The following is a 19,796-nucleotide window of genomic DNA, read 5'->3' as shown; positions in this document are numbered from 1 at the left end:
TTTTATAAACATTTCAAAATTCGAAAACTGTTACTTCACAGGTGACAATTAAATAACTTGCATTTCATCCGAAACAGCAAAATCTAAATCTACTTTTTCTACCCTCTTGACTGGTTCGATTATAAATCGATTTTTCAATAGAGCAATCTCAGATCTCAATCCCTAGTTATAGATTAGACACAACAGGTATAGATTAAACACAAAATCCACTAATAGTAGGAAATCATTCATACGTTTACAAATAAAGTATTTTATTAGTGAAAAAAGTGTTGTTAATCAAAAAACGAAATCAAACGTTGTGTAAATAATTAAAATTAGTCACTAAAATGCCAGTGCCTTGTAAGAGGGGTTGCGGAAATAATGCAGTTCTGAAGGTTGTAATAATAAAGTTTTAGGTTAAGAAACACTAAAAGCACTCTTAATATGTTATAAAAAATAATTATGATAAAATACATTGTAACTAAAAACTTAAACAACTCAAATGTTTATTTTAGAGGCCGAAAACAGGAGACGCAATTTGTAAAGAATGTTTTTTTTGGGCGTTCGAAACAGAAATTCACTACACCATCACAAAAGGCAAATTATTCAATAAAGGAGACTCCGTTGCAGTTGCTGCTTCTGGTGGTAAGGACTCTACGGTCCTCGCACATACACTCAAAACCCTCAATGAACGATACAACTATGGCTTAAACCTGATGTTACTCTCCATCGATGAGGGTATCACAGGATATCGGGACGACAGTCTTGAAACAGTGAAACAAAACAGAGATGATTATGAAATGCCGCTTAAAATACTTTCCTACAAGGATTTATATGGGTGGACAATGGATGAAATAGTGGCACAAATTGGAAGAAAAAATAATTGTACATTTTGTGGTGTGTTCAGAAGGCAAGCACTAGACCGAGGTGCTGCGATGTTAAATGTGAAATGTATAGCGACCGGTCACAATGCAGATGATATTGCCGAGACTGTTCTCATGAATGTTCTTAGAGGAGACATAGCCAGACTGAAGAGGTGTACTGCTATAAGCACTGTAAGGCACACATGGTATTTTCCTTTATCTACTGAACGAAATTATTAATTGTAGTGTAATAAAAAATAATGCAGCTGTATACTTATCCAAAGTTGACAGGACAATGGAAAGTTGTCGTCACCCATTTCTTATCGCATCCCCCAGATCCACTCTCAGTGCTTTTAGGTACCTCAAGCGTGGTAACCGTCCACCGTCTGATCCATCAAGTTTCTTAGTAGGTTCTGCAAAGCACTGCTCTTGCTGGGGCTAGCGTTGAGAAATTTTCTCAGGTTGAGCCTGTGAGCTCATTTATCCGTCCGGGCATCGCTGGAATAGCTTCTTAGACTACCGGTGAATTAGGTAGGGAAAAAAATCAGTTTTATATACCTACTGATGCAAATAGGTGCAAATTCAGTAGAAATAGGCAGCTTGGTTACATGCAAAATAGGCACAATTTCACTTTGCTGTGAACTGTCTGTTTAATGTTGGTAGAAGGGTGCTATCCTTTTGTGGATGTGCATATCACGTCTCATGCTTAGTAATAATGATTTATAAATATAGCGAGTATGATTTTCATGACACTATTTGATGCAGAAGTCGAAGATTGTCATGTTATACTTTTTATCATATCATCAGATGAACAAGCTCTCAGCCTGCTTATTGTGTATAATTACTTCTTAGCACTAGTTATTGTATATGTATGTAGGTTTGATTATTATTACCCAGTGTACTCCAATATTGTGGAAGAATATTTACTTTCATAAAAAGCTTTTATTGCTATTGATCAAACTTCATAGACATAGAAAGCACAAAATGACACCTGAACTCATGATTGTTTCATGGGTGGAATAGACAGAATCTAATACGTGAAGCAAAAACTCTGTATCCCTTTTTACGAAAATTGCGCGAACGGAGAACTATGAAATTTTCCACACTTATAGAGAATATAGAGAAGAAGTGCACAATGCTAATATTTTTTTAAAATAATTCATAAAAGATACATTAAATCAAAAAAGAAAACATTACACACACTACATACCATGTATTTGACGCACACACGCATGCATACTATTTAATGTCAAACTTTTGTTCTTGACGTCTGTGGTCAAATTGAGAATAGATTAAATATTGTTTGTCTTTATTAATATTTTTTTATAGGGTAGTCTTGGCGAAATTTGTGATTATAGAAGTATAAAATACAATCATAATAGTGTACAAACTTACAATTCCAATTAATTATAGTCGAATTTCGACTACTGCGGGACCTCTAGTTTTTCTAAATATATGCATATTATTTTAGGGCAGCGAAGGTACAATACCAAGAGTAAAACCTCTTAAATATACATATGAGAAGGAAATAGTAATGTACGCACATTACAAGAAATTAGTATATTTCTCTACAGAGTGTGTCTTCGCACCGAACGCTTACAGAGGACACGCACGCGCCTTGCTCAAGGACATGGAAAAGATAAGGCCGTCATGCATAATGGATATTATTTATTCAGGCGAGTAAAAGATAAAACACATACATACACACTAAAAACTTTTCTCATTAGTCACGAACAAGTATTATTTTGACAATTTCGCTATATAGTTTATATAGTAGGGAAGAGCACTGCTACAGTTATTTTATTCAAATTAAAAAGGAGAATTATCTATAGTGAAAAACTTGATTTGCATTACAGGTGAGACAATGTCTATAAAAGAAGAAGTGTCACTCCCGACCCAGAGGTTATGCATAAGATGCAACTTTGTGTCGTCGCAGGAAGTGTGCAAAGCATGTGTTTTGCTTGAAGGCTTAAATAAAGGGTTACCGAAACTTGGAATCGGTAAAAGTTCTAAAGTGAAGAAATTACTTGACGAATACAACACTAGGCAGAATAATTTAGAAACAGCAGTCAAAGATTTAGAAGACTGTAATATTACTGATAATAAAACAAGTAAAACTTGTAAAAGCATATCAAATGGTTTCAAACAAAAAGAATGTAATGGTACAAATTGCTGTACAAATAAAACTGAACGTAATGTTGAGAAGAATAATGAAAAACTTCAAACAGTACTAGATAAGTATTCGTTAGACAATAACTCGCAAGTTAGACTTGACGAAGAAGACTCTGATGACTCAGAAATCAAACATCAAGATGAAGACGACACTTGCTCCAGTAGTTGCGGGAGACTGGGTGTTGGGTTTTGATTAAAATCAATTTAATTATCTGCAAAGATTTTTATTTATTTCGACATGCCACTAAAAAGGCTCTTAATAACAATAAAATTATTATTTACATACTATTAGCATCAACACACGACACACATTGGTTACCTGATTTAGATAAAATTCCAAATATTACAGTTTTCAAACGAAAATTAATACTATGTTACAAGGGTAGGGCAAAATTAATATTTAAAACCAATATGTATAATATGCTTATATTGGTAGACCAGCATACCTCAGGGCCTACCAACACTATTTACAACGTCAAAACGTTTTGTCGTCGTGACCTAAAGGATAAGACGTCCGGTGCATTCGTGTGTAGCGATGCACCGGTGTTCGCATCCCGCAGGCGGGTACCAATTTTTCCGCCGTGAAGCAGTAATGCGTTTCGGTTCGAAGGGTGGGGTAGCCGTTGTAACTATACTGAGACCTTAGAAATTATATCTCGAGGTGGGTGGCGCATTTACGTTGTAGATGTCTATGGGCTCCAGTAACCACTTAACACCAGGTGGGCTGTGAGCTCGTCCACCCATCCAAGCAATAAAAAAAAAACGTTATTAACAGAGTTGTCGTGAACACAAAATTTAATTGACGCATCATTACATAAATTGTAAAATTTGAAATTTATAACATTTCATAAAAAACACTCGGCAACCGCCGCGGTAAAGCCATTGCATAGGTAGCATTTTTTATCAACTTACGCAATTATAGGTAGTTTTCCAATTACAGCACAAGAGCGCATTATGCGGCATAATGCTCAACGTTGAATGTTCCAACTACAGCAACGCTGCGCACAATCGAGCACTCTCAAAAGTACTGCTCTCGCGTGATACTCGCAATCGATACCGACTCAGTGACAGAAAATTGACAAGTGTTTTTTCTTTAAGTTGGCATTGATCGAAATTTTGTTTATATTATCGTTAGTAATATTATTTAATGTTGAAAAAAATTCTAAGGCTTTCGTTTCGTCGTAGTTTCTTTGAAATAATCAATGTTAATTAAGATTGTGCTAACTTAGCGCACTCTGCTGATGCATTTGAAAACTAATTCACGTTCCAATTAAGCTTCAGCATAATTCGTCATTGTACGTCACTGAGTCGCATTATGCTTTGTAATTGGAAAACTACCATAATTAGACAATGATAATTTATTAAAACAATAATAAAACAAGACCACGCTATATTAAACATTAATAAAAGCAAAACCTTAATTGAGTCGACTATTATCAAAGGCGGCAATCTGACTTTTGGACAATGATTGGTAAATCAGAAAAACGAATTATTGACTTTGTATTCCATCGGCAGTCACAAAACTCTTCGGAACGACATCTTAGATAAATAACAGGTTAACTATTAACCTTTATTTAATGCAGGTTTTGAACCGTAGTCTTTGAAGGAGACGATTATATTCAAATCAATCTGTATTGACATATCAATAAATTTTTTTTGTCCAAATGCACAGATTGCCACCTTTGATAATAGACGACTCAATTGTCCCCTTCACACTCATAAGCTAGACCGCGCGAGAGAGAGATGGGCAGACTTTTCATGATGCGCATGCAGTGTGACGTCACGCCACGCGCTTATTCACAAACACTACACAAGCGCAACGTGTGAATGTGTTGAACGCGAGCTACATGGTAGGCGGAGTGAGGGGCGTTAGGTTTTTTTCGTTACCCAATTTCATGATTCGGTCGCCGCGCTCAAGGCCCGCGATTAAAGCTATGCAATAGCTTAAAAATTAATCTTATCGTCACGATCGAAAGACACAAGAATTCAGGTGCAGCAGAATTTTATCTAAATTAGACTAACACAATACTGAGTGATGGAGACGCTCTCGAAACGGAAACAGTAGAAACAACAAATAAATATAGTTTTCATGTTATTAATTAGTACCTATACCTCAACATTAACAGTAAAGATTTATTTGCTAGGCGTAATTACGCGCCCCGTAATGTTCAGGGCACAAAACGGAAGAGCCAGTCACCGCCATCGCCATCTTCGAACGCGGGTAGACAACGGCCATTCCGCAGAATGGTATATTTCAGTGTTGTTTATTTTATATTTGGAAAAATTCAAATGACGAAAATATTAGCAAAAAAATCGAACACGTGCTTTTGACATGATCTTTTGTTTTTTAATGGACGAGCTCACACCCCACCTGGTGTTAAGTGGTTACTGGAGCCCATAGACATCTACGACGTAAATGCGCTACCCACCTTGAGATATATGTTCAAGGTCTCAAGTATAGTTACAACGGCTGCCCCACCATTCAAACCGAAACGCATTACTGCTTCACGGCAGAAATAGGCAGAATGGTGATGCCTACCCGTGCGGACTCACAAGAGGTCCTACCACCAGTAAAAAATAGTGTCATAGTATTAACTCTGTCTTCGTTTTCGAGAGCGATTTCCTTCTTACACCTAAATAAATAATTATAATAATATTTATGTTATGAAGGCGGGCGCCCTGGATTCTATTCTTTTACGGCATATGGGGCAGTTGTCCGTGATGTTGTCCGAGCAATCCTCGCACACACACACGTGACCGCACGGTAACAGTATAATCTGAAAAGGAAGATCAACAATTTAACTAACTAGTTGTACCCGCGATACTGCCTGTGTTAAGTATAATAGACATGAGGACGCGGCATAATATAGACAGCCAGTCTTTAAAGGATAATTATTCTTTAATAAAGATATATGTGGGGTTGTTGACCTAAGCTAATAGCCTCGAGTGGCAATTTCAGCGTAACCTTAACTAGTAGGTGAGCTCACGGAGCTCAAACCTGACGACGTTGCTAACACGAACCCTAGCATGAGCCGTGCTTCGCAGAATCTACCACCGGATCAGAAACGCGACCCACTGAGAAGATCCGGCGAGAAACTCAGTGGGCTGTGTCTGTGGGTTAATTTACTCGTCGAGCCCTTCGTCGCAAGCGACGGGTTCGACGAGAACGATGACCGGTTAATAGAGAAACAACGAGAGCGACATATCAAACAAAGCCTGTAAAAAAACTTACGACATGTTGAAACATGGGACTGAGTATGGACATAAGTGCGCCTCTAAGGAGTAAATACTTCCAAACCATAGTTGTGAAAAGAGCGACTACCAAGACCCAGAGGACTACCAAGAGGACCAGCGTGGTATCCCAGGACACAGCGGTACTGCCTAGGCAGCCTGACCGAGACGGCTGACGTCCGGAGTCTTCGTATCATTTTTACCCCGCCCGTGCTGACCTCAGGGGGAATCGGACGCTTAGGCGAGAGTTCAAGGGAGTTGATTAATGGGTAGGGTCCTGAATTCCATGCCTTGAGCCCGCGGTCCGCTTGTAACATCTGTCCAGTCCCACATACCATGCGCGACCCCTAGGCGCGGGCATATTATAGGAGGTTCGGCTCCCGACCCAAACGGAACCCAAATGGGTTGGGAATGAATTGCTCGCTTCGGGCATTTCAATATTGCAATAATTGTTACGTTATAATATAATAGCCGGCAAACTTCTTGAGCATTTGTTGACGTAGTGGGGGTAAGTTTGCGCATGGTAGACTCACGTGCAAAAACATTATTTACTCTGCGTCATAATGCAATTAAATTATTAAAATAAACATATGTATTTTTTTATATATTTATTAGAACATCCACAAAAAATTTAGGTTAATAATTGTAATAATTTAATCTTGGGGTAAAATAGATATTCCTTCTATTAAGTCAAAACTAGAGCTGTTGCCAGGTCTTGGTTCAGTTGAAGCGAAGTTGGTATTTGTATATTTTTTTTCGTTATCATAATCTTGACCATCATCATCATCACTGTTTTCATCACCCGAGTCGCTATTATCGTGATTAGTCGACATAGGGCTCATCGGTGTAGTTTACAACTCGGTCGATTCGATCTTCTTTTTTGTCTATAATTAATTATTTTTTGAAGATATTCGATTCGTAGTAATCGAATGTTACTTTTTTCAATTACCAGCTTCCGATTATTTTCTGTTTTTTTTTCCATCTAAAGCCTAGCTCTTTCATAATACGTCGTAAGCTTCATTCCGAGCCATTAAAATATATATCTTCTTTAAAATTTTCGAAGCCTTTCTACGGTACGGAGTTTCGCTGCTTGTTATGTAGTTATTATGGTTACATCTTTTTATTACAGATTGAACGAAACTATCCATTCCGGTAACTTTCTTCTTCCCTGATCTTTTCTTACCCGGAGTCAGAAACACGGCGAGCAAGTCAGAGCCTTTAGCTTCCTTAATAATGCACCTAACAGTCCTCACTGATGGTTTTGTTACTTCCGAAGTCTGTTTTAATTTTTCCATATCATTCTTCCCCTGTTTTATAATGAAGCAATATACGTCGTACACAAATTTTCTACCCTTTCTTTTGAATACTACACCGGTTTGTCGCGGCATAGTGTATGTTTTATAAAAAATCAACAAACACTCAACAAATAGCAATGGCAACAAAGTCCACAAGTAATTATAACAAATAACTTAACGATTAATAACGATAGACTTTAACAATATAATAACTTTCCACTGTACGCAAGCGTACTTTTGGGAGCAAGCGGAATGAGGGCGCGGTGCGGGACGCAAGGTTCGACTGATCTACCAATAAAGCGCTCGATACGATTTCCCCTGCCGTCGCGCCTCACCCTCACCACCAAAGTGATCTAAAATTCGGGTCTGCGCAGTCAAGGTCATTTGCTCAAGATGTTTGCCGGTTACTATACTCCTTGTAAAAATGGATATTAAAAAAAAAAGACAAGCCTGCTGAGTTTCTTGCCAGTCCTTCTCAGGACGGAGGCTAGTTTCTGTGAATTGTCGGTAGTTCTTTTTGACGTTCAATATGTTTGTACTTTCATTTATGTTAAATAAAAATAATTATGAATTGCTATTTTTTTTTTATTGCCTTTGTAGGCAGACGGGCATACGGCCCACCTGATGGTGAGTGGTTACCGTCGCCCATGGACTTCAGCAATGCCAGGGGCAGAGCCAAGCCGCTGCCTATTCGTTAGTCTCGCTAAAACTAGAGAACGGCTGTACCGATTTGGCTAATTTTGGTCTTGAATTATTTGTGGTAGTCCAGAGAAGGTTTAAAAGGTAGATAAATATTAAAATACTCGGAATTAAATAAAAATAACAAATTTTTTTTTCCTTTGACGTTCCCCCCGTTGGATAGATTCCTTTTGTTTTTTTTAAGTTTATTTTATACAAAAGTTTAGGTCTTTTATTTATAGATTGAGGCACTACGAAGTCTACCGGGTTAGCTAGTGTTGAATAAAAAAAAATTGATTTGATTTGAAAAAAAAAAGGGGCGGGGGGGGGTGGCGAAACGTACCTCCTTAGGATTCTCTGTACAGACAACGCAGAGTTGCACTTCGCTCAAGTTCTTCTCCCTGGCCACGGCTCGTCTCTCCCGCCGCCCGGCCGCCAGCCGCTGCTTCACTGAGTCGTCGAGCGCGCGTCGCTTGCGTCGCTTCACGTACTTGTAAGCGACCCTGCACGATGCCGCCACGGCCACCGCACCGAATATTACCACCAGGATTCTGTAATAAAAATAATACATACCATTTTGATTAACACTGTTATCGTAGACATCAACTAAATTATGATTTTTCTATACCTTTTTTTATATTTAAAAAAGAAAGAAGAAAGAGGAAAGATTTGTTTGTTTGTTTGTATTGATAAGCCTTCGAAACTACTGAACCGATTTGAAAAATTATTTCACTGTTTAGAAACTATACTATTCCCGAGTGTCATAGGCTATAATCTTTTTTGAAAAAAATTAGGGATCCTTACTATCCTTACTCCAATAATGTAACCCAAGGTGTAAAAAAATTACATAAAATATTATTTACATCGCGTGCCCTATTTTTATAACCCCAACGAGCTCCTCCACTCCGGCTGGGCGGGGACCCAGGTACCGCCATGTGCGCGCCATAGGCCCGCCTTCGCCGGCTCCCACCCCAATGTTACGTTGGGCGGGATCTGCCACCGGGGACTTCTTCCCCCTCTCATCTCCACGACTCGTGAGGGGCGCACTGGAGCCACAGCGCACCACCACCCCACAGGACCTTAGTGCCGAGCACCGGGCGCCCCCGCACCCAGCAATCGACGGCCCCTGCAGGAGCCGGGTGGGGGCTTTCTGCCCGCACCACCCGCTCCGCCTTCACTGCCTACGAACCGAGGTCCACGACCTCCTCCTCACGACTTCCTCCTCGGTTCATCGGCATGCCCGGTGCTTCATAAAGCCCCGGTCTTCCTTGTGCCCGACGGAGGCTGGACGTCCATCGGAGTCGTCGTCTCGCCGAGTTGACTTCGGTCTGCAGCAACGGGTGCGGCCGCGGGTGCAGCGACGTCCTCTCTCCTCGGTTTTCTCGGGGGCCTTGCACATGCCTTGCCCCCCGAAGTGTGGTCCGCTGGTTTCCCGGCGGAGGCGCAGACGGCGCATCGCGGTGCCAGTGTGCATCCGGATGCCACGTGGCCGGTCTGTCCGCACCGGTAGCAGTCGTGGCTGCGGTCGACCGACGACGGGCACCGCGCACCCACATGGCCCAACGCGTGGCAGCGGAAGCATTGTAGCCTCCGGGCCTCCAGCAGGTGGACGCGAACAACGCTCCACCCGATGCGCAGCTTCGTCACTGTAACAATCTTCTTCGCCGCTGCTATCGGGCAACGAACGAGAACCTGGCCCATTCCTCCGGATCCGGGCTTGATAGAGCCAGCCTTGACTGCATCGATGGAGCATTCGCCGATGCGCGCAAGCTCGGTGCATATCTCCTCCTCCGTCAGCGAATCGTCAAGTCCGCTTATGCGGATTGCAGCGGTCACCATCGGTCTTGTCACCGTTACTCTCTTGGAAGAGAGAACCTCCTTGAGCTTCTCGGCCAGCAAGTCGGCCTTCGCGATCTGGTCCTCGCCGCTCACTATGAGTATTTTGGCTCCGGTTATTGCTGACCGGACCTTCTCGATGGGGATCCCTAAGGCTCCGGCGTCGATGCTGGCCCTCGCCTCGGCGAGCACCTCCCGGTAGGAGAGCCCCTTTTCGATGGCCTCCGGGTGCAGCCTCAGAATAACGGCCTGCGAGCGCGGAGTTCGAAGTCTCTTCTTTCTACCTTTCTTCTTAGGCTTGAGCGGGGCAGGGTTTCTGTCTCGTTGGCCTTCCGCGTTAGTCGTCGGTGCTGGCTCCTTTTCCCTTCTCGGCCGTGCTCCTCTACGCGCAACGGTCGCCCAACTGACCGTAAGGGCAGCGGGGGCCGGAGGGAATGCGCGCGGCTCGGGTGGAGCTGACGGCGTCGTCTTCTTGTTATTGCCCTTCTGTTTCTTGGGCTTCACTTTCTTGTTGATCTCAAGCTGGGGCAGAGCCGCATAAGGCGGCGTCGCCTCCGACACAAGACCTGCAGTGTCTGGATCGATTTCGCTCTCTCTGCTCCTCCTTCTTGCGTCAGCGGCCAAAGGTGGTCGCAAGCGAGGCTCTGGGAGTAGACGGGCCTCCAGACCCTCGAGTCGGGCGTCCAGCATGGACCCGACTGCTCGCATGATTATCTGCAGGTGTCGCTCGTCGTCTTCGTTTGGCAGTGTTGGGGCGGGAGTGGGCTGCGCTGTCGTCTGAGCGAGGCGCACCATTTCCGCTCTTACGTCCTCTACTTCCTTCCTGAGCTGCAGGATCTCCGCCTCCTGTCTCTCGCTGAGTGCCTGCAGCCTCAGGGTTTCCTCGTTGGCCGATCTGGAAGCTAGATCTTCCGTGGCCTCCTTTATTGTTGTGGCCATCTCCTTAAGGGCTTTGATGTACGTCCCCTTCGGGTTGCGCGCTTTCGCCGCGATGGTAAGGGCCATCTGGGCGGTCTCCTGGAGCCTAGTCGCGGGATCTGCTGTTATGTTCCCGGATATTAAATGTACTGCGCGCCTCTTCTCACGCAGGTTGTGCACGCTTTCCACTGCCTCCTGTTCAGCGCGAAGCTCCAGCTCTTCACGTTGAGCTTTTAAGTATGCCTGCTTCGCCGCCGCCAATCCCACGTATTGGCCGGTCGTTGGAGGACGACCTCGGCCTCTCTTCGATGGTCTGGTCCTGGACACCAACGATCCTGACCTAGACGCCTCCGATTCGGTACTGCTGTCGGAGCTTGCGTTCTTCGAGCCTTTTGCCCTTTTGCGCGTCGTTCTCTTTGGTGATGAACAGCAGGAGCTGACCACCATGCTGTCCTCCGAGCAAACGCTGCTTTCTCTCCTCCGGTCTTCGTTTTGCACCGTTTCTCTTTCGTCCCTTGTGGACCTCTTCCTTTTCTCCCCGTCCTTCTCGGACTCTTTCCCGGAACAGCTTGTGCCCCCCCCAGAATACGAGGGGCAGCGTGCGGCCGATTTCTCGACCGCACGGAGGGATTCTCCTCCCGCAGAGCAAGAGGTACCCTCCTGGGGTAATAACTTTTTCAGGCTGGACATGCTCATGCTTTTTTATTTTTATTTACCTAGGGTGCGGTCCCCTAGGACGCCCTCGAGACTGGTCTACCACCAGCCATTCGTCCCGTTGCCGGGCGTCAAAACTTGGGATTGGGTGAGAATAAAGAAAGAAAGAAGTGGAAAATATAACAAAATCTAACATAAAAATGTAACCAACAGTACAAGAGTGAAGATAGTAAACAAACAAAACACAAAGAACAAAATAATAACGAAGATAAGGACAGACAAACTCAACATAAATTAATTCAAAAATATAAAGAAAACCAAAAGACAGTAAAAACAAACTCAAAATAATAAGGAAGAAGTCGGGGGCCCGGGCATCCCCGGAAGAGACACCCTTCAACTAGGTGAAGGGCGCAGAGAGCCCAGAACCCCCCCTGCTGGTTTTGGTCCACGTCGCTCAATCTCTCCCGCCATAACACAACGAGAGAGAAGGAGCGATACCCCTGGGAGTATGACTGCTCCCAGAGGCCCGTTATCCGCCACCTACGGACGCGCCCGGTGGAAGTCCAGCAAAACTCCCCCACAGACGGAACCCACGGCACGCAGAGTGCGCATCGGGGGCCCGCCCAGGTCCCGGGACATCGCGTGCCCTGCGAAAATTAAAGATGATAGAATAAAATAATGTACTACGACTTTGTAGAATACATTATTATTTACAAAAAGTGTCGCGACAGCATATGTCTAACTATTACAGTTATGCCGCAATAAGTGTTCTTTTATTTAAAAAATATAACAACGTCAAATATCGTTGAAATTTTTGTTAAAGACCCGAGCGGAGCCGGAGCAGGCCGCTAGTCAGTTTATATTATTGTAAATATTAAATACAAAAACCTAAGTAGGTATAGTTGCAAAGTACGAGCGGGCGTGGCCTTTATTTGTAGTTTGTAATCGTAAATACACATTTTCGTTAAAGTATGCACCCGACGGAGGTCAGTACATACAGCCTACATTGACGCGTATACAGATTGGTCACTCACACAACTAAGGGCGGCTCGCAGTCGTACTTTGCAACAACTATATTAAATTGCGTATACAATCACTCTCTTGGAAGATATCGGCATTTAGTTTCTCGAGGGAACTGGGGTCATATACTCATGTCTTCTGAATACGAGCTGCACATGTAGTTTATCCCTTCAGGCAGCTAATATCGAAAATACAGCCCATCGGATGGTTAACAGTTACTGGTGGTCATGAACATCAGCAAGGCACAGTCATACCGTATGAAGTTGAAGGATTTTCATACTTCGTTTGAAGAAATCTCATCCCCCAATAAACAGCGAAGAAGGTAGTTCATTCTGGGTCGGATTTATCATAACAAAAGCGATCTCTACAAAAACAACGATTTGAGTACTATAGTGTGCGCGGAAGCGGAAAATGTTAACAGCTTTTGTTGATAAAAAAATTAAAATTGTTTTTTTTTTTTATAATGTACTATAACGGTGATAGTGTTTTTTTATTTACTTATTAAGAAATGTTAATTTGCTAATTTGTTTTGTATCGTAAATAATAAAATATAATAAACACTTTTAAATACGCATTTTTTGTTTTACCAGGAAATAGAAAAATACAATATTGCAATTAGGTACCCATTACATTAATTCTAACATGTTATTCTGAGATTTATCTGCACTTAAATATAAAATCGTGTACGTCTTGTCAATCGCGTCCTCCCCCGTCTCACCCCGCCACATACCTCAGGAGGTGACTAGCGCTTCCGCGCGCACAATAAGAATAAATTGCTCTTTAGTGACGAGGTTAAAACGGTAAAAGGAGGTAACTAATTCCCCAGAACATTCGTAATGAAGTGTATAGCATCACACAGAGAGCACCGCAATTCCTCTATAGATCAACGAGCTATACAAATCCGTGAAGTCGACCCTATTTGTATAGAGTCAAAATGAGAAAGCCAGTGTTTGGGAGCTCTGACCCAGGAAAGGGCCCGGATCAACACGACGCACTTTAGATTTTAAATATCAAAGTCGTCTGCACTTTCAATCGGTCAAGATAAGTTTAGAAATAGACATTTAAGTGCCAATTTCTTTATTATTATTATTCTTTATTACAATTAAGCCAATTTCTTTATTGATATTATATTAATTACAACTCACATTGCAAACCTTTCATACATCTCTGATAGCACTAATGTTGCAGCACTGTTTATTTTTAAATGTTTTTAATCGTTATAATAAATACTTTTTTAATTCTCAGATTTTTGTTTCAATTTAATATTGGTTATACACTTAATGCAACGATTACAGACTGTTAAGCTTTTAGAATAAATGTTGCAGCTATTTAACCGAACTGGTTTCAAGGCGCGATTAAATCACTTATGCTGATTTTTTTTTTCTAAATTTATAATTTTTTTTATGTTCGGATACTGTGCTGTTGAACCGGTTTTAAACAGAGATTTAGTTTAATAAGTAGGCAATTATGAAGTTAGCTTTTTTTTAATGCCTATTTCTAATGTTTCCATTTGGTCTAAATTTGTCAATGAGGTCATGGCCCGTAGACGTTACAACCTGGATGCCGTCGCCCAGCTTGCCATAAGGTCAATGATCCAATTGTAATGAACAACGACTGTCCCGTCTTCCAAACGGGAAGACTTGACTACCTCGCGGTAGAAATCGGCTGCTGATTCTGATGCCTACCGCTGCAAGCTTACAATACGTCCCACCACCATTAAATAGAATTTTTTTTTTTTTCTTATGCTGATAGGCATTAGAGGCTTCAGCTTCACCCTAATGTTTGTAGATGAGCTCGCGGGGCTCAACCGGAGAGTTGCTAACACTGACCCTAGCAAGAGCGGTGCTTCGCAGAATCTAATAGAAACTGATGAACAGAGTATACATCTATAATACTTGAAGATTAGTGCCTATTTTCCTGAATCGCCTGAATCTACAATACTCACGAGAATATATGCTCAGGTATTATTATAGGCCACACGATCAAGTGCGCTTATGTATTATTGTGGCACCTTAGGAAATTCTTAATTCGTGGAGTGGCCATGAATATGTGAAGTTATGTGAGATCTCTCTCTTACTGGTGGTAGGACCTCTTGTGAATCCGCACGGGTAGGTACCAACACCCCGCCTATTTCTGCCGTGAAGCAGTAATGCGTTTCGGTTTGAAGGTGTAGCCGTTGTAACTATACTGAGACCTTAGAAGTTATATCTCAAGGTGGGTGGCACATTTACGTTATAGATGTCTATGGGCTCCAGTAACCACTTAACACCAGGTGGGCTGTGAGCTCGTCCCCCATCTCAAGCATAAAAAAAATTGTGTGGTGTCACATTCTCAAAATTTCATGAATTACCTATTGCTTAAATTAGATCTATACAGATGTTCGGTGTAATACGACCGAACATCTTAGCAAGCAATAACGCCACACTGCACGTTTATTTACAGTTGCAGTTGAACAGTAACAGCAGTCGTACAACAAACCAGTCCGCGGAAGTCGGGTTCGGTCCTCGCGACCGTAACATTTAACATTAACATTTATTAATTACAACATTAACATATAACAATAACATTTATAACATAGAACATTTGTAAATGATTGTGTATATTAATGTGAGTTATTAAAATCCGGAGTTATCAACTACTGCGTCCTCGCTTTGCTCGCCCTCTTTTTGCTCGCCCAACAGAATATAAAAAAAATGTTACCCCGTATCCCGTCATTATCCTTTATATCTAATCTAAGTTGAACTATTTAATATTGACATTGTTGAGAAAAGCTTAGGTTATCACTTAAATTTTATGGATATGAAGATGATAATGTAACAAACTTGTAACATAAATTGAAAAATATAAATAAAAGTATATATATGTGTGTGTGTATTTGTACGTATATATATTGTTTTGTATCTTGTAATATGTATATATTATTATATGTAATGTTTACTGTATGTACTAGGTTTGTGTTCTTAATTCTGCTTTCCTTCTGCGGGCCTACTGGAAGAGATTTCAACATGAAATAAGTAGTGCCCTTGTACTCTGTATCCTTATTGTCGTGTTTCTTCTAACAGCTGTGTGTACAAAATATATTAAATAAATAAATATAAATAGTTAGGAGTTACATACGCTCTCAGTACCGCTGCCGCATGCGTGAGAGAAAGGGAAGGCAGATAGACTGGTGCCGTAACGCGTTACGTAACGTAACGGTTTACCTGCTAAGAAGTTATCAATTTAAAAAACGAGGTTACCTCAAAAAATCTCTCGAACTGGCCAACCTCTTCAACAAACTGGATTTCGTGGCTGTGGTCAAGTACAGCGGTAGGCCGTCTCTGGGAGGCTGGATCTTTAGTGCGCCTGTTTTGCTCTTGCTCAGTTCGCCGATGGCAGTAATGTAGGAGCCGTCTCGAAGCATCTCCTCCATAGTCTGGAGTCCTCGCTGACGCACGCCGGAGAAGAAGCCCCATACGTGATCGATAACACCAGGAGACATCGGTTCGAATTTATCCGAAATCACGTCCATATCTGGTGGAAATAATTTTGGTGGACCATCATTTTTATTGGGTTTCGTAGCCAGATAGCAAAGTATGGCAACATTATAATAATTTTGTCATAATTATAACCGTATTTCACAGCCCACACCAGTCACTCAGATATTATCTATCATATTAATATGTGATATCGTTTAGGAAAATAGAGATATTCCTTTAACCTCTACAAAATGGTGTATGAAAATTATGAAGAAAGATATCATTACTAAGGGTGGATGTGCATAATGTGAATTGAAAAAACATAAAAAATACTGGCTTATGGCCTGTTATAAAATTGGAAGTTTTTATTTTGATTGCTGCCCAGATCACCTAGGGATGTCGGTGGCTAATGATAAAATGATTATAATCTACCAATCGCGAAAACCAAAGAATCGAATTTATCGAAACCTACCAAGTAATTCAGCAGCTAGTGCGTCAACAACTTCTATGCTGTATTTCCCATTGTTGAGAACAAATGGAGTCGAATTACACACTTCATGAATGGTCCGGGTTTGGTCTGACCAGAAGCCTGCCGATGTTCTGGCTATTACATGCTCTTTTATTGTTAATCTGTAACACAATATAAATGGAACTCAAATTTTTATGATCATTTGTCAGAGCAAGGAACAATTTTTGTTATCAAGGACTTATCAGGGACTCAAGGCAAATAATGAAAAGAGAAAAAACTAAAAGATTGAAAAGGGATAAAACATAGGATCCTCGTACTCGGGGAAATTCTTTAATATGATCCAAACATGTCTTTACGATCGCACCGCCCACCATCAGAGCAGAGTTCATCCACACTATATGAACTCTCCTCCACTCCCTTCCCAAGCCCTATGACAATGACATGTCTTTCTACAAACAAGGCTTGCAGAGAGTACTCAGAGGTAGGCAATGAATTCACTCTGCCCTAGCATTATCGAAATCCATGAGCGGCGTTAATCAGTTACCGTGAGGTGGGCTGTGTGCTCGTATACCTACAAGAGCAATAAAAAAAAAGACATAGAGCGAGTAAAACCCATCATCAAACATACATAGTTTGATTATGTTATTCGGTCAGCCCCAATGATGTAGTTTGACTTCCCCAGTTGATGTAATGCAGAAAGACAAGAGGGGACACTATGTTACTGATGATGATGTTGAAGATAGAGCCAAGTGGAGCAGAAAAATAAGGAAAGCTAAACCCACCACCTTCTGGGATGAACAACTAGGAAGAGAATGAGAGAGACTCGGTTCCAATTATGGTATTTCAAATGAAAATATCACTTGTAATGAACCACAATATAATATGAACTGCAATACAATTGACAAGTCCTAAAAATGTACTTTTTAATAAAACAGACAGTGGATAAATTACATTAATCAGAGTTTGCTCAGATTTTTGTTTTTTGATAATTCACAATTTCTTGTTAGGAAAGAGATACAATTTTTAAGACTGGTCTCTATTTCATTTGTAAAAAATATACATTTACCTTTGCACCACACCGGTGATGGAGTTATTGTAATTACTGGTGATAGGAGTGCCAAGCGGCTTCACCAGTCCTCTTATCACGACATATGGGATTGTGCTATTGGGGAACTTCTTTAATTCTTTGTTAATTGATGAGTCTATCTCCAGAACTGGTGCTGTCTGAAAAAAAATTGTTGCTCTATTTTTCTTCTAAGACTTTTATGAATACTTATATTTTTAAATGTTGAAGAGGAGGATGTTTCTTTAGTATTTAGAAATTATGTACAGATATTTCTATTTAACCATTATTAACAATGTACCACATTTTCTTTACTTCATACAAGTTGTAGATATAATAAAAATTACTGCTAGGGTTTAACTGCAGTTTTTTTTTTGTTATTGTTATTATTATTTCCTATGTTTCAAATACTCACAGTTAACTGACAAGTAAAATATCTTCCAACAAATATAAACGACACAACGAATAATAAGATAATATTAAATAAATTATATAACAACAATAAAAACATGAGATTAAATAAAATTTACTGTACATGTGTAATCACAGAATTATCATTATCATGAAGATTAATTGAAAAGCCACCAAACTTAAAACTTTAGGAATAATTTTCAATTGTATTTTAGAACAGCTGTCCCCCTTCAAACTAGCATGATTCCTTCGTGGCAGATAGAGTCAAACACATGGGTATGTGGACTTACAACACCACCCCAATTATAAAATTGTAAATTTAAAAATTTTTTTTAGAATAAATGGGATCGGACTATAAATTTAGCAAACTATTACTAAAAAAATTATGTATGTAAATCTGTAATTTATTAAAGACAATTCTAATTATATTTATTAATAAAATATTTAAAACTAACTGAATTAATAAGATATTTAAAACTTTAAAATGTAATAATAAATAAATAAAATAATTAAAACTTTATAGTTTGCTTTTTTAATGTGCTATATTATTTCTTTTTTTAAGCCAAGATAAAGGTCTTTCCTTTTTAAATATTGATTTTACTTTTGATGAAGAAGTCATGTAATTTTATTTACTTTTATGTCAATTTTCCTTTCAGATTTGTTTCTCTTATTGTACTTTTCTTTATCTCAATAAGCCAAAGCTTTACCTGTAAAGCATTGAGGATGTGTTTACATTTGCTCAGCTGCTTCACACAGAATCCCAATATTAATGAATCTAACCCTAAAATGACCGTCTCGCCTATAATTTCCGAAAAAAAATCCATTTTTTAATAAATAATTGTGTTAATGCTTTAATTAAACATTACAACATCAGCTCATGTTAAGTAATTTTCAGGGACTTTTGAAGAATGATATAATTGTTGTACATTTTTAGGGAAAAAACAGATCTAAATTTTTTATTGTCAACAAGTGTCAAGTTAATTCGTTTGACATTGACGTACATGACAAATTAATGATTCAAGAGTCAAGAGTTCAGTGGTCAAGAGGTACAAAGCATAGACCTTTCATACTTCAGTGGTACAAAGTTATGCTTCAATGGTACAAAGACCTTCAATATCTTCACAGTATGTACCGTACAATGGGGTAAATAGGGACAAAATCGACCTTCAGATTGAATTTTAAAATAGTTCCAATTAAATAGTCACTGCTCAACCAAAGAAATAAGTTGAGTCTTGAACGTACCTAGGTGATAAAAACCGTTACATTATTTTAATTATTCATTTTAAAGAAATAATCGGTAAAATAATGGCCGTCCCAATTTACCCAGCGTCCGGGGTAAATTGACACGGTTAAGGGTTAAATTGGGATATTTGTAAGGGTTGTCAACTCGCAGTACTGCGATATATAGGTAGGTGCCATATAATTATTTATATGGACCGAAATGATGAATACAATCCATAATTTAAGCACAATACACAACATAGTGTAAATTAAGCTGGTTTCTATTCCGAAGCGATGTGACGTGAATGATAATCAACAATACAATGATCAAAAAAAGTATGTGCATGTTATATTTTAGAAAATTATTATTTAATTTCCTTAAAAATCACAACTCTGAAACAAAATCATAAAATAGAATAAAAAATAGAAAACAAAAGGACTGGAAATGCATTAATACAATTTTATTTAATCAACATTTTCAAAATGATCTTTGAGCAAGAGTAAGATATCAGGTGAATAAGATAAAAA

General features: G+C 40.1%; 2 protein-coding genes across 2 annotated transcripts; one reads left to right on the top strand and one right to left on the bottom strand.

The window, feature by feature from the left end:
• The first annotated feature begins 183 nt into the window (after positions 1–183).
• On the top strand, positions 184–3,227 carry Ctu1 (Cytosolic thiouridylase subunit 1). Its single transcript, XM_028182379.2, has 4 exons — positions 184–374; positions 495–1,034; positions 2,314–2,518; positions 2,699–3,227. Exons 1-4 carry the CDS (start codon positions 327–329, stop codon positions 3,205–3,207), a joined length of 1,302 nt encoding a protein of 433 aa, XP_028038180.2. The 5' UTR covers positions 184–326; the 3' UTR covers positions 3,208–3,227.
• Mul1 (mitochondrial E3 ubiquitin protein ligase 1) lies at positions 3,223–19,038 on the bottom strand. The gene is made up of 6 exons (XM_028182334.2): positions 18,755–19,038; positions 17,640–17,797; positions 16,577–16,734; positions 15,886–16,159; positions 8,562–8,769; positions 3,223–5,791 (listed from the first exon to the last, which is right to left on the bottom strand). Exons 1-6 carry the CDS (start codon positions 18,869–18,871, stop codon positions 5,672–5,674), a joined length of 1,035 nt encoding a protein of 344 aa, XP_028038135.1. The 5' UTR covers positions 18,872–19,038; the 3' UTR covers positions 3,223–5,671.
• Positions 19,039–19,796: the final 758 nt, after the last annotated feature.

The sequence above is a fragment of the Bombyx mandarina genome, chromosome 10 (genome assembly GCF_030267445.1).
Source record: "Bombyx mandarina strain Sakado chromosome 10, ASM3026744v2".
NCBI classification, from domain to species: Eukaryota; Metazoa; Arthropoda; class Insecta; order Lepidoptera; family Bombycidae; genus Bombyx; species Bombyx mandarina.
The sequence above is the reverse complement of the archived record's forward strand: the minus strand, read 5'-3'. Positions and strand labels throughout refer to the sequence as shown.